Raw genomic sequence first — 14,781 nt, forward strand, 5'->3', positions numbered from 1 at the left:
TTCAAGATATCATGCCAAATTTATCAGCAGAACAGAACCTGGCCTGCGAAGCAAGCATTTCCATGCAAGAAGCTTTTTCCATATTCTGGCCGTGCACAAATTGGAGCAGGAGCAAAAATCTTCGAAGAAGCAGGGGTTGGTCTTCTCCATCAATGTTTTTACTCCCACTCCAATTTGTGTGTGGCCAGAATGCAGACAAAGGGCTTCGTATCGGAGCGCTTGCTGTGCAGGCTATCTGGACAAAACATCATAGTCTCTCAGCTGCCTCTCTTTAACCCATAAGTATAAATGGGTCCTGATGAACTAGTGCTGGGGTATTCTGGACTATCATCGCATCTAAGATGTGGGGTAGACCTACTCCTACTTGCTTCATGCTACAGAAATTAAAATAGCACCAGCTGTGTGGATAACTAGGCTTGAATGCGGATTACACCTTTCTTAAAATTTGAGTGTTCAAGTGGATCAAATCAATTGATAAAAGGTTTTTTATTTCAATTAATTTCATCAGCAGATATAATAAACTGAGGATTTGAGAAATTTGGATTCCACTATAGTAGAGTGTACTGTTTTATTGTTTGGCATTAACTTTCGACCTCTTCAAATGTGTGAACATGTTGTAAGTAAATAAAGCTGAGCAATGCCAGTGATAAACTGTAGTTGATGAAGTTATTGTCTCCCAATATATCTGTTATGTTAGACACTGACTATGATATTTCCTCTCCGCAGCAGTCTTTAAATATTTAGTGTTAGAGTTGCTGTGTTTTTTAAGGCTCGTTTTCATGACTGATGGAGTCGGAGTCGTAGCTGGAGTCGTAAGAGTGCTAATGGCCGAGTGAAAATTAAAATCAGAGTGATAAGCAGAGTCATAAGCTCGATGGAATTAAAGTCCGAAGAATCAAGTTTTCATTTTTTTCAGTTGGAAGCAGAAGAGGAACAACCGACAAACTACAAGGCCTGGAATCAAAAATTGTGATTGCTTTATTCTACCGCTTCTGCTTCTGACTTCAATAATCTGGTTTTCACTGGATCATAAGCGACAGAGTCATAAGTGGAATGGGAGTTCTGTTTCCGACTCTGTCGGTTTGGTTTTCACTGGATGATACCGCTCTACACTTTGGATTACAACTCCAACTTCATCACTACTGAAAACTAGCATTTAGGGGCAGCACTTATTTGAGAGTGGTGCTCTTGAAAAAACCTGATGGCAATTTTGTAAATGGAAACAGATAAAGTTAACAGCTAAATGTAGTCATTTCAAACTGAAAATCATTGTAATCCAAGGCCCAAGGGTCAGTTTCTCAAAAGCCCCACAAACTTTCCAGGCCCGCACAGCCATTTTTAGTTAACCGGTATTTAAAGACAAAGAGGTGTATTCACCTGAAACTTCTTGTATGAAGGGAACCTCTGTTCATAATAAGAATTTGTGCATAAAACAGCTCTGAAGTCATAAGGTTGGAGATTTTGCTACGGCTTTTTGGGTGCTCAGTTGAGTAAATACAGTAACCCAGGAGGGAACAGGGGTATTCTGGTGATCTTCATTCTGTGTGATCTCAATATATTATATTGGCCAACATGGGAGCAAGAAGAAAGAAAACTGACTGGAGGTTGATAAAAATTATCACCCTTGTATGCAATTTCACACTGATTTTCACTCAAATTTGCCGTATAATTTTTTTGTTCATTCTTAATACAAAATCAACACATTTTTCCATAGTCTACACTCTTATTTATAGACCATAGAGTTAATGTCATGAAATGTTCAAAGCTTAGCAGTGAAACAGCTCAACTGTGGCTTGTGGTTCCACTTCAGTTTCGAACATTTAACAACAACATAAAAGTGTAGACTATAGAAAAGTGTGGTCTGCATACCTGCCAACCCCCAGAGTACAAAAACCTGGAGATGGCTAGAAATCTTTGCATTGTAAGAATAAAATTTTCGACAATGTCTGAATACTCTCCAAAAATCACCCCAAGACCTTCCGAACATTCCCGACATTTTGAAAATAACGAAATCAATGGAAAAAAAAATTAAAAAGACCCATGGTATGTAGTTCCGGGAGATTTGATGAAAAACTTGGAGACTCCTGAGAAAACCGGGAGAGTTGGGAGGTCTGGGTCTGTTTGTTAAGTGACCACCACAAAGAACTTCCTTATAAACATTTAATAGAAACAGGACCTTGACTCCACTTAATTACATATATAGTTGGTGACTTAAGCTAAATCTCATCAAGTAATTGTGAGATACTAAAAGTTCCTCTTGGTACTAAAAGTTCGTCACTATTCTACAATAACTATTATACAGTTAAAATATATATTTAGGAATACAAGGATGTGATAATTTAAACTACTACGAATGTCTCAAATTCAGTCGATTCCTCATATCAGGCATATTTATCTAGTTAATAGAAAGAGATTGGCATGTAATTATTAACTAAGTCCACTATCTTAATAAAGGGCTGGACCATTAGAAACAAAGGGAGGACAGGTGTGAGGAAAAGTAAGCTCCAAAATTTGTAATTTTCCTTGCAAGGAAACTGGATCATATTTAGATCTAAATTTATCTCACTTTTATATAGATTCTACAGAGCTTGTGCACCGAAGAAGACATTTTTGTACCGAACTATGGATAGGAAAAAAACTCATGAATTCACTGAACTATCGCTTCCCTTGATTTTTAATGGTCCAGCCATTTTGTGTATTTTTGAGCGCGCCAGTTGTTTTTCAACTCACGAGGAGGACCTCTCAGGAAACACAACAAGTTTTTGATTGGTTAATTTCGATCCTACATCTCAGTCAAGTGTTGTCAACTGTTGTTTTTTCATTCAGTTTGCCAGTTTCACGCTTGTGGGAAAGACCAGAAAATTCTGTTCGCACTTGTTTGAGCCGTGTTTGTTAAGAGAGTAATACTTTCAAAGGTGAAAAGCTACGTCCGCTTGAAGTCCTCGGAGTTGAAAGACAATTTTGTTGTAAACATGGCGTATGAAGATAAGCCGAAGCACTGGAATTCTTACCGGCGAAAAAAACAGCTAAGACTAACCGTCATGTCATTTATCTTTCTTTTTGTATCATTTTTCCTTTGACTTTAGTAGCTCATTAAAGTGTTTTGCCTGAGAAATTTGTGTTGTTTTCAAGTTGAGTTACATTTAAGCTTATTCTCTTTTATTTAGTAGCGAGTGACATTTATTTTTTCAAAAACTCCGTAAAACCACATCTTACACAAGATGTGTTTGAATGTCAAATTACAAACACAAAAATACATCTTATCTAAGCACCTTGTAATGAAGTTGTCAGGCTACTTCATTTAAGCTCAGAAAATCTTCATTTAACATGATTCGTATCCTAAAGCACAAGTCACTGCGATGAAAAACTGTTTTACATGGAATTTTGTATTTTACAGAGTTTCTGTTTTGTTTTCTGCACTCGGTTACACAACAACTACAATCCTAGCAGTTTGTTTATTCGATTAAGTTTGTTGAAAGACAATGGCAATCATTTCTAAATAAGTGAAAAGATGACCTCGCAATTCGGATTAGCCTGTTGAATTTCGTGTCTAGCTTCATTTGTTATTTCAAGATTCCCCCAGAGGCCTAAGCTGCGTAACTTATTGCTATTTACAAGAGCATTACTTAACTGCTTTACACCTTCATCTGTTATTTTATTGCTACCGAGGTCTAAGCTGCTTAATTGACTATTTATAACAGCATTACTTAACTGCTTTACACCTTCATCTGTTATTTCATTGCTACTGAGGTTTAAGCTGCTTAATTGACTATTTATAACAGCATTACTTAACTGCTTTACACCTTCATCATCTATGTTATTTTCCATGAGGTTTAAGCCCCGTAATTGACAATTACTATTGTCAAACAACTTTACAATCTCTACACAACCCAACGAGCCAATGTTATTATAGGACAAATTTATGAGCGAAATTTGTTGAACGCTGTTAAGAAAATGAACCACTGCTGTACAGTCAGCAGGTGCGAGGCGACAAAAACTAAAATCTACAGCATTAAAGCCAATCTCCTCTAATTTACTTTGAACAACTGAACCTGATTCATTGGTTTCGTAGATACACTTCATTAATGTCACCGCTAAATCTTTTTCGCTGTCAGTCGGCCAACAGGTAAATTTGTGTCCCGTCAATGAATCGTAAAACAGCTCGCGTTCATCTTTCTCCTCTGTTGTCTTAGGAAGAAGGTCGGTAAATATGTCGATGGACTGCTCACCAAGTAGACCACCGACAAACTGCAACACGAGTTGCCATTCACCATTGTCGATGTGGTCAGCAACGAATCTTCTCAATTCTTCTCCTTTCATGGTTTCGGTTATGTGCTTGGCTGCGAGGAACTCTTGCATGGTGAGGTGAATGAAACAGTATTGAGCTTCGTCCGTGAAGGGGTCAGGTTTACGATCTGGTAGCCGATGAAAAAGGCTGCTGTCAACCAAATCCTCGGGGACTTCCTTTTGTCCAAAGATTAGTCTTTTTTGCGTCAGCCCATCGAAAGCAAGTTTGGCCAGTGGCTTGATTTTCATTTCCACTTCAGGAGGTAAATCTTTTGAGTTAATGTCCTCTCGACGGGGGTCTTCGTCGCGATACTGCTCGTCGTGCCGGAAGAAGAAAAATTTCATGGATATTTGGTAAATTTTTGTGAGGCTTGTTGGGAGGCCAACACCAGTTAAACCCTTTTCGCTGTGGAACTTGAGAACTTGCAACAAGCATGAGCAAATTATCAGGCAGTTCACAGGAATATAGCAGAGTGAGAATATGTTCATATTCGTCTTGATGTGCTCCCATAATTTCTTTCCTGCGTTCGCTACGTCTTCCACTGCATCTTTCGCAAAGTTCTCCACGTATTCTTCAACTTGTTCGGATGCAAAGCCAAGGATTTCAATTGTTTTGTCGAAATGAAGATTTGTAACGTCTGCCACGGCAGTGGGTCTGGTAGTGGTCAGAACGCGTGCTCCGGGGAGGAGATTTCCTTTCACTGTGTTGTAGAAGAGAGCAGAGAGAGGCATTTGTTTTTCCCCATTGTTGCAATCGGACGGTTTGGCGACACTTGACCTATTTAGATGCTCGTCCAGACCGTCGAAAAAGATTAGAACTCTCTCGGGATTTTTAAGCACGTGATTCCAAACCTGATCACTGAAGCATTCTGTCTCTGAATATTGTGATCTTGATAGAAGATCACGAAGGCTCAGTTCTGCCACGGAGTTGAATTGGCGGAACTTCAGGAAAAAAACAAAGTCAAAATCATTTAACGCTTTCCCTGATGCCCAGTCCCTGATCCACTTAGTTAAAAACAAAGTTTTTCCTATCCCGGGGCGACCAACGATAAGGATTTTCTTGTTTTCATCAGCAAATATATCTTCTCGTAATACTGGTTGAACATTTTCCATTGACTTGGGGTAAACTTTGAGTTGTTCCTTTCTATTCCCCGTGAAGTCATATTTCGCTCTGTCTGGAATAAGAACTAACTTAGTGTAAATACGATCTAACTTGAGATCTTTATTTCTTTTGCCTTCACCGTGCTTTCCTTGAAACAGGGCCTTGAGATCTGAAGGTTCCTCCGTGTATTTTACGATACTTTTCTTCAGGCTTTTGATGAATTCATCGATCAGTGAAAGTTGCTCAGGTGTTTGATCTTCAGGTTGTCTTGGTAATAAGGGTTCTCCTTCTTGACGTGTGTGAGTGGGAAGAAAAGCTGCCAGGAACTGGGAATCTTTGAGAAATTCCTTTCCTTTTTTTACTCGTAGTGCCAAGATATAGATGATCTCAATTAGAATAATAAGCGCTAATACACTATTGCCGACAGTCACGGCATTCATCCAGGAAGTTTTCTTTGTTGCTTCTTGATTGTGACACTCGTACATGGTGCTGTTCTGAATGTTGCTGGTTGATGACGCATTCGCCGCGTGACTTGCTGCTGCTATTTGGCAATGAAAGTCGGAGGGAAAGTTGTCAGGATAAAGAACTCGAGTCTGTAGGACTATAAAAATAATTCCTATCGCAAATCTGGCGGCAAGTTGACAAAAATACGCCACAATCAGCCTGCGTTTAGGTCTGTTGTCGTCGTTGTTGGGACTTTCAGCATCAGGTCTCTGGCGATTGGCTTCCACCTCATCGACTCTTGACTTTACAACTTGGGAGTAGATCACACATACAATGCCGATGAGAGTAAAATTAGCAATCACAAATCCATATACAGGAATACCAGATTTGTTGTATTGTTTGTTGTACTGATCCGAACATTTTCCTCGGACGACGTCCATCTTTTCAAGTTTCGCCTCACAGCGGAAACTGTCACTGTTCTCCATTTCTGCAAAGATGCCGAGCAGGATTACTCCATAAACGATCCAACAAATAACTGCTACGTAACTGATCTTGTTGAAGGTTTTAGGCGTCAGCAAGTCCTTGAGATGTTCCATTTTGTATATGAGAGTTCTCGTTCAATGGATCTGTTTGAAAGTAACATCACTGATTAGAATGTGGCGTGGAAATGAATTGAACTTCGCATATTATTGCATTGTATTTAGTCACGAAGCCGGTTTCACCTAATCTCTCTCTCTCTCTCTTTCTCTGTCTTTTTTCTGTAAGAGAGTCTTATTTTTAGACTGAGGCGAAACGCTCTTAGAGTGTTTTTTTGTTTTTTTGTTTTTGTTGTTTTTATTTTGGCCATTTGAGTCCAAAGCCGGTTTTTTAATTCCATTGCCCGGTTTAACATTTCAGTAGTATGAAAAGATACAAACAACAATACAACCGAAGATGTTCTGGCACACTGAACTGTGCCGCAATAAGAACACAAGCTCATCGTGAGTTTCAATATTTATCAGAGGAAAGAGTTAATTGCGTATTTAGAAATTAAACAATTCGGATATTTGCAGTAAAAAATCCTCGTGTTTTTAGAAAGAAAACAAGTCCAATTTTGTGGTAAAAACATAAGTTGTGCACTAAGTGATGTTTAAAATCCCGATTTTTACGGTGTAAATCCGAGTTATGTTTTTAAAATTTAGAAAACTAGTTGTGCTTGTTTTAATTCAAATTTTACATTAAACAGATGTTTACAAGTCAGAATGTTTAGTATAATTCCGAGGTGTACCCTTAGAAACTTACACAGTACGGATTTGTTTCAATCGAAAAAAAATTGTTGAAGTCATATATACAATTTAAGTCAAGAAAGGCGCACTGAAAAAAAACGAGACGAACAGCTGTCTTTAAGACACAATAACCGTTTTCTGGGGCCTGCCTGACGCTTAGCAAACCTGATTTCGGTAAGCAAAGCAAAAATAGCTATTTGAAACACAGCCCTGAGGACAGCAGACCATGACAATAAATATGTCCAACTGCTATGATTTCGCCACCCTGCAAGTGACAGTTGAGCAGCACTTCTGTTATCTGTTTTGGTTTTAAAATCAAGAAGTCTGCAATATTGAGCTTCCCGTTTCTCTTCCACTGCTGTATGTGAACAGAGCGGTTAAGTTTATGTGGTACCGAGACGAAACTTAAAGTCTAATTGTTATTTACATAAAAAGGCCATCATATTTCCACAAAACGTTTGACTTTCTGATTAATTTTTCATCTTAATTTCTAGTCTCTACCAATTACCTTAGAATACAAACCAAGAACATTCGGCGTATGTAGTTTTCCAGTAGTTTTCGTTCCTTACCCTGCCCCCCCGTCTGCCATGGGACTCGAATCAAATCACAGAAAATTGTTGAAGTGACAAAATCATGCTGCCAAATAAAAGCTTTTTCTCTTTCCAACGGTGTTGGTCATCCTGATTTCGATGCCGATTAACAAACAGATGATAGTCAATGATTGGAAGTAAAGGCAACACTTGGCTTACTGTTGGCTTACTGTATTTACCAACAAATGACTCAGTGTGAACTGGTCTGTCTTCGTGTTCATTTGCTCAGATAGTGATCCCCACTTTCAAAGCCGCTAGATTACACATCAAAAGCTATCGGTTACTGTTCATTTTGCTTGACTCTAAAGAATATATTTTCAACAATTTTAAAAACGTTTCCCGTTTTTCGAACTCAACTTTTATGAGCATTTAAAATTGATCGATAAAGCCTAAAACAACTTCCTTAGCTTCGTAGAAGAGTTGTGTTGATAGCGGATGAGCAAACACAACCAATGTAATAGAACAACAGTGCTTAGTAAAAGAGCTAAAAACTGGCGTAGCCATTATGCCAATGTTTGTAAGTGATAACGGAAAACTTCTCGAGTCAACAAACACGTTTGATCGACGTCCAAACATTACCCAACGGCAACGCTTTTGAAGCACTGAAACGCTGCACTTAAACTCTATCCAGATTAGCACTCTGCGTTTTAAAATAAAGACAAACAAACCTGCATTCACAATGTCAAAGAAATGGAAGAGAGCAGCAATACACTGGGAGATTCACAGCAAGAAAGGAAGTGTAGTACTAGCTTAGAGACTGAAAATGAAGGCAATGCCAGAGATGAGAGGCCTATATGGGCGGATGACGTCAATTAAAGAATGTTTTGTTATTTTGCTGTCTCCTTGACAATCAGAAGATTCTCAAACGTTCACAAAGAAAGCCGCTATTAAACAGGAACAAGTTGTCAAGAATTAGATTGACATGTAATCACTATTCCTCTTTCTGGGGCGTGGCTCTCTCTTAGCAAACATTACGGTAAACAGAGCAAAAGCTATTTGAAACACAGCCCAAAAAACATTAGACCATTATAACTGATACATGAGAGGAACGAGTTAATGTCTTCATGCGGGAATTATTATTATCTGACGAAACACTTTTGATACTCTGAAGATGTTGTTTTTCGATACTTTTAGCTACTGAGATTTAAATCGAGAGATAAATTGGCCGGCAATGACACATTCCTTCTGTAAAATGTTTAAGAGTTGCATCAAACTTTGATGAAGAAAATAAGTTTTCGGAGAACGATTTCAACTAAAACATTTTAAGAATCGCAAAAGAAAACAGTTTGAAGATTTATGAGCCATCCAAATGGGTCGGTTTTGCGCTTGAATACTGATGAGCTCTTTTTAGCAGCTAGCGCGAGTTACAAGTTTGGAAACACATGTCGTTCTTCAGGAGTAAGCTAGATACAAACTTGAAAAATTAATGCTATTAATCTAACGATGTAACATCAGTGACTCTATCAGAACGTGTTCCTTTACGTTAAGCCAAGATTTGGCAACAGTGTTACTGACGGTTTAATTAGACATGCTACACCAGTTTTGTACCCATTACATTGGGCTCGCCTATGATCTGTTTTGCTTTTAAAGTGAAGCAATATGCGAGAAAACAAAATTTATTGCGCTCTAGGTCACTTTGGCTAATTCCTAAGAACTCTGTTGTGTCCATTTGTCTTTCAGTATTTTCAATGAACAAAGTGCTTCAGTTTATTTGTTACAGAGACAAAACCTGAGCGTTAATTGCATAAAACTGCAATGAAATTTTCACCGAACAAGTGTAGCTTTTTGACTGATTTTTCTCAAGTTCTAGTCTTTATCCATTGTCTATAAATACAAACCAAGAGTCAATCACAATTATGTATGTAGTTTTGCCAGACTGTTCGCCCATACCGAAGAATTAGAGCACTCTTTCATGTTTCAATGATTTAATCAATCAAAACGTTGCTGTAATAATTAAATGAAGCCATCAGCTGGGTCGCTTGATGGTAAAGGAATGAACTCTTTAAAAACTCTATCCAGACTAGCACTTATCGTTTTAAAATACAGAGAAAAAAATCTGCATTCAACGAGATGTCAGAAAAAGAAAAATAGCAGCAATAAACTTGGAAGAGTAATTGGATTTCGTGTAGACTGAAGATGGAGGCACCGCCTGAGGCGAGGGGCGGATGACGTCAACTGAACAATGGTTTGTTATTTCCTGTCTCCTTGGCAATGAGAAGTTTCTCGAAGGTTTTCAAAGAAAGCCGCTATTAAAAAGGAACCAGTTGTCAAGAAATTAATTGAAAATTAATCACTACTACTTTTTCTGGGGCGTGGCTTTCGCTTAGCAAACAGTACGGTAAAGAAAACAAAGCTATTTTTAAACACAGTTCTGCTGACTAAAAACCATGATAATAATACATAACATAGAGACCGAGTTAGTTAACGTCATTGACTTCATCAGATAGTGTCTCTTGAGTTGAACTGCTGTGATTTCGCAACTACTTTTACAACACTTAAAATTAGACATGCTACACCAGTTTTCTACCCATTATATTGGCCTCGTCTATGATCTGTTTTGATTTTGAGATGAAGCAGTATGCGATGAAATAAAATTTATCAGAGCTAGAGTTCACTTTGGCTAATTCCTAAGAACTCAGTTATGTTGGTTTGATTTCCACTTCTGGTTTTGAACAGAACGCCTTAGTTTTTACGTTACGGAGATAAAACATTAAGTCTAAATTTTATTCGTATTAACCTGCAATCGAAGTTTCGCCAAATGTTTGCTTTTCAGACTATTCAATTTTAACCGCATTTCCTAGAGTATTATGAAATACCAATGAATACAAACTGAGAGTATATCAAAATCAGTTTAAACATTCGATGTTCGTAGTTTTGCAGTAGTTTCCACCCGTACTTAAGAAAGATTACTCCTTCAAGTTCTTATCATGCGACTCGAAAACAGTCACAGAAAACTGTAGTTAAGATGAAATCAAGAATTTTGAGAAATAGTTTCTTCTCTGCTCAGCGGTGTTGGTCACGCTGATTTCGATGACGATTGACAGAAATGAAACTCAATGACTGGCAGTAAAGGGGTGAAAGTTATTACCAACAAATCACAAACTGTCTTCAGTGTGAACTTGTCTGTCTTCATGTTCATTTGCTCAGATAGTGATCCCCGACTACAAAATCCGCTAGATTAAACATCAAAAGCTATCGGTTACTGTTCATTTTGCTTGACCGCTCTAAAGAATATTATCTCCCCAATTCTGAAAGCGTTAGGCGTTTTTCGAACTCAACTTTTTTGAGCATTCAAAGGTGATCGATAAAGCCTAAAACAACTCTCTTAGCTTCGTAGAAGAGTTGTGTTGATAGCGGATGGGCAAACACAACCAATGTAATAGCACAGCAATGCTTAATAAAAGAGCTAACAACTGGTGTTGCCATTATGCCAATGTTTGTAAGTGATAACGGAAAACTTCTCGAGTCAACAAACACGTTTGATCGTCGTCCAAAAGTAACCAAACGGCAACGCTTTTGAAGAACTAAAACACTACACTAACTCTATCCAGATTAGCACTCTGCGTTTTAAAATAAAGACAAACAAACCTGCATTCATAAATGTCAAAGAAATGGAAGACAGCAACAATACACTGGGAGATTCACAGCAAGAAAGGAAGTGTAGTACTAGCTTGGAGACTAAAAATGAAGGCAATCCCAGAGACGACGGGACTATATGGGCGGATGACGTCGATTAAAGAATGTTTTGTTATTTTGCTATCTCCTTGGCAATCAGAAGATTCTCAAACGTTCACAAAGAAAGCCGCTGTTAAACAGGAACAAGTTGTCAAGAATTAGACTGGTATGTAATCACTATTCCTCTTTCTGGGGCGTGGCTCTCTCAGCAAACATTACGGTAAACAGAGCAAAAGCTATTTGAAACACAGCCCTAAAAACATTAGACCATTATAACTGATACATGGGAAGAACGAGTTAATGTCTTCATGCTGGGATCTGACGAACATTTTTGATACGCTGAAGATGTTGTTTTTCGATACTTTTAGCTACTGAGATTTAAATCGAGAGATAAATTGGCCGGCAATTACACATTCCTTCTGTAAAATGTTTAAGAGTTGCATCAAACTTTGATGAAGAAAATAAGTTTCCGGAGAACGATTTCAACTAAAACATTTCAATTATTGCATAAGAAGACAGTTTCAAGATTTATGAGACATCCAAATGGGTCGGTTTCACGCTTGAATACTGATGAGCTCTTTTTAGCAGCTAGCGCGAGTTGCAAATTTGGAAACACATGTCCTTCTTCAGGTGTAAGCTAGATACAAACTTGAAAAATTAATGCTATTAATCTAACGTTGTAACATCATTGACTTTATCAGATCGTGTTCCTTTACTTTCAGCCAAGATTTGGCAACAGTGTTACAGACGGTTTAATTAGACATGCTACACCAATTTTGTACCCATTACATTGGGCTCGTCTATGATCTGTTTTGCTTTTAAAGTGACGGGGTATGCGAGAAAACAAAATTTATTGCGCTCTAGGTCACTTTGGCTAATTCCTAAGAACTCTGTTGCGTCCATTTGTCTTTCACTGTTTTCTATGAACAAAGTGCTTTAGTTAATTTGTTGCAGAGACAAAACCTGATCTTTAATTGCATAAAACTGCAATGAAATTTTCCGCACCGAACAAGTGTAGCTTTTTGACCGATTTATCTCAAGTTCTAGTCTTTATCAATTGCCTATGAATACAAACCAAGAGTCAATCATAATCATATATGTAGTTTTGGAAGAGTGTTCACCCATATAGAAGAATTAGAGCACTCTTTCACGTTTCACGTTTCAATGATTTAATCAATCAAAACGTTGTTGCAATAATTAATGCCATGGTTGCGCTTGGTGGTTAAAGAATGAACTCTTTGTAATACCTTCTTCTCTAGCCAAACATGTTGGTTACACCTTAAAAACTCTATCCAGACTAGCACTTTTTGTTTCAAGATACAGAGAAAAAAATCTACATTCCCAGATGTCAGAAGAAAAAAAAATAGCAGCAATAAACTTGGAAGAGTAATTTGATTTCGTGGAGACTAAAGATGGAGGCACCACCTGAGGCGAGGTGCGGATGACGTCAACTGAACAATGGTTTGTTATTTCCTCAGATGGTATCTCTCTAGTTGAACTGCTGTGATTTCGCAACTGCTTCTAAAACACTTAAAATTAGACATGTTACACCAGTTTTCTACCCATTATACTGGCCTCGCCTATGATCTGTTTTTTTTTTTTTGAAATGAAGCAGTATGCGATGAAATAAAATTTATCGGCGCTGGAGTTCACGTTGGCTAATTCCTAAGAACTCATTTATGTTGGTTTGATTTCCACTTGTGCTTTTGAACAGAGTGCTTTAGTTTACACCTCTTAATTGTTATTTGCATAAAACTTCAAAGTAATGTTTGAATATGAATAAAAGCTAAGAGTCAATCATAATCATGTTAAACATTCGACGTACGTAGTTTTGCAGTAGTTTCCACCCATACTTAAGAAATAGATTACTCCTTCAAGTTCCTATCGTGCAACTCGAATCCAATCACGGAAAGTTGTTGTTAAGATGAAATCATGTCATCAAGGTCACTTTATGGTAGAAAAGGAAAAGAATTTTGAGAAATAGCTTCTTCTCTGCTTAACCGGGTGTTGGTTGCCCTGATTTCGATGCCAATTAACAAACATGAAAGTCAAGGATTGGTTGCAAGGGGAAACTTATTACCAACAAATCACAAACTGTCTCAGTGTGTGCTGGTCTGTCTTCGTGTTCATTTGCTCGGACCTTGATCACCGACTATAAAAGCCGCTAGATTACATATCAAAAGCTACCGGTTACTGTTCATTTCTCCTCAGTCTAAAGAATATATCAGTCTCAGAACAGATCTAAAAGCCTCAGACAGTTTGGAACTCAACTTTTATAAGAATTCAAAAGTGATCGATCTTTGGCTTAATCAAAACAGTTTCATTCTCTCCGTGGGAAAGTTTTGTACGTTTATAGCAATGGGCAACTAGTGTTGCCATTATGACCATTATGTCAGTTTTCGCCAAAAAAAAAAATTCCTCTAGGCAACAAACACGTTTCCAAATATTTCCAAATGGCAACGACTTTCAAGCACAGAAACGAGAAACTTAAACTCTATCCGCATTAGCACTTTACATTTTAAAATACTGAAAAAACAAGCCTGTATTCTCACCTGATGTCAGAGAAACAGAGACAGCAGGACTCCAGCAGCAATACGGAGAGAAATTCACAGTGAGAGAGCAATTGGTGTGCGTGGAGAACAAAGATGCAGGCGCCGCTTGACGCGAGGGGCGGGTGACGTCCACTAAAAATAGTATGTAGTTTGCTGTCTCGTTGGCAATTAGAAGTCTCAAAGAAAGCCGCAATTAAACAGGAACCAGTTGTTGAGAATTGAATTGACATCTAGTCACTATTACTTTTCCTGGAGCGTGGCTCTCACTTACAAAACATTACGGAGAACAAGGGAGAGCTATTTAATACACAGCCCTGAGGACTATAGAGAGTCTATAGACCATGATAATAATGCATAACTGATAAAGAACGCGTTAGTGTATTTATGCCATCTGACGAACCTTTCTCGATATCCAGGTAATGTTGATTATCGATAATTGGTTCGAATTCTAAGATTTGGGAGCGGAGCACATGGAAAAAACAGTAAAGATATAGTTACAAACTCCTCCAGAAATAGAAAGATAGACCTACCGGCAATTAGACATTCCTTCTCTAAAATTATAAGAGTTGTATCAAACTGTGATGAGGAAAATAAGTTTTCGGAGAAACATTAAAAAAAGCAATCTTACTTAATGTCTACAAGGACTGTTTTAAACTTTATGAGACATCCAAATACATCAGCTTTACGCTTGAATACTGATGAGCTGTTTTTACAGATTTGAAAATACAAGTCCTTCTTCAGGCGTAAACTAGAAAAGAACTTAGGGAATAAATTTTGAAAATCTAATATTTTAACATCATTGACTTCATCAGATCGTGTTTCTTTACTTTCAGCCAGATTTGGCAACAGTGTTATTGACGCTTTAA

At 37.9% G+C, this 14,781-nt stretch overlaps 2 protein-coding genes across 5 annotated transcripts in view; both read right to left on the reverse strand.

Moving 5' to 3' along the window:
• LOC145464280 (uncharacterized) overlaps window positions 1-14,781 on the reverse strand; it is a 212,611-nt gene that overhangs the window by 153,378 nt on the left and 44,452 nt on the right. The gene's annotated exons all lie outside the window — the stretch shown is intronic.
• LOC145464282 (protein NLRC3-like) lies at window positions 2,647-14,440 on the reverse strand. Of its 2 annotated transcripts, none has more exons than XM_081448125.1 (2): window positions 13,916-14,440; window positions 2,647-6,459 (listed from the first exon to the last, which is right to left on the reverse strand). In XM_081448125.1, exon 2 carries the CDS (start codon window positions 6,427-6,429, stop codon window positions 3,496-3,498), a length of 2,934 nt encoding a protein of 977 aa, XP_081304251.1. In that variant the 5' UTR covers window positions 6,430-6,459; window positions 13,916-14,440; the 3' UTR covers window positions 2,647-3,495. The 2 variants fall into 2 exon arrangements, with proteins under 2 accessions (XP_081304251.1, XP_081304250.1); XM_081448124.1 differs by having other exon boundaries at window positions 11,277-14,440.

The sequence above is a fragment of the Orbicella franksi genome, chromosome 12 (genome assembly GCF_964199315.1).
Source record: "Orbicella franksi chromosome 12, jaOrbFran1.1, whole genome shotgun sequence".
Lineage (NCBI taxonomy): Eukaryota > Metazoa > Cnidaria > Anthozoa > Scleractinia > Merulinidae > Orbicella > Orbicella franksi.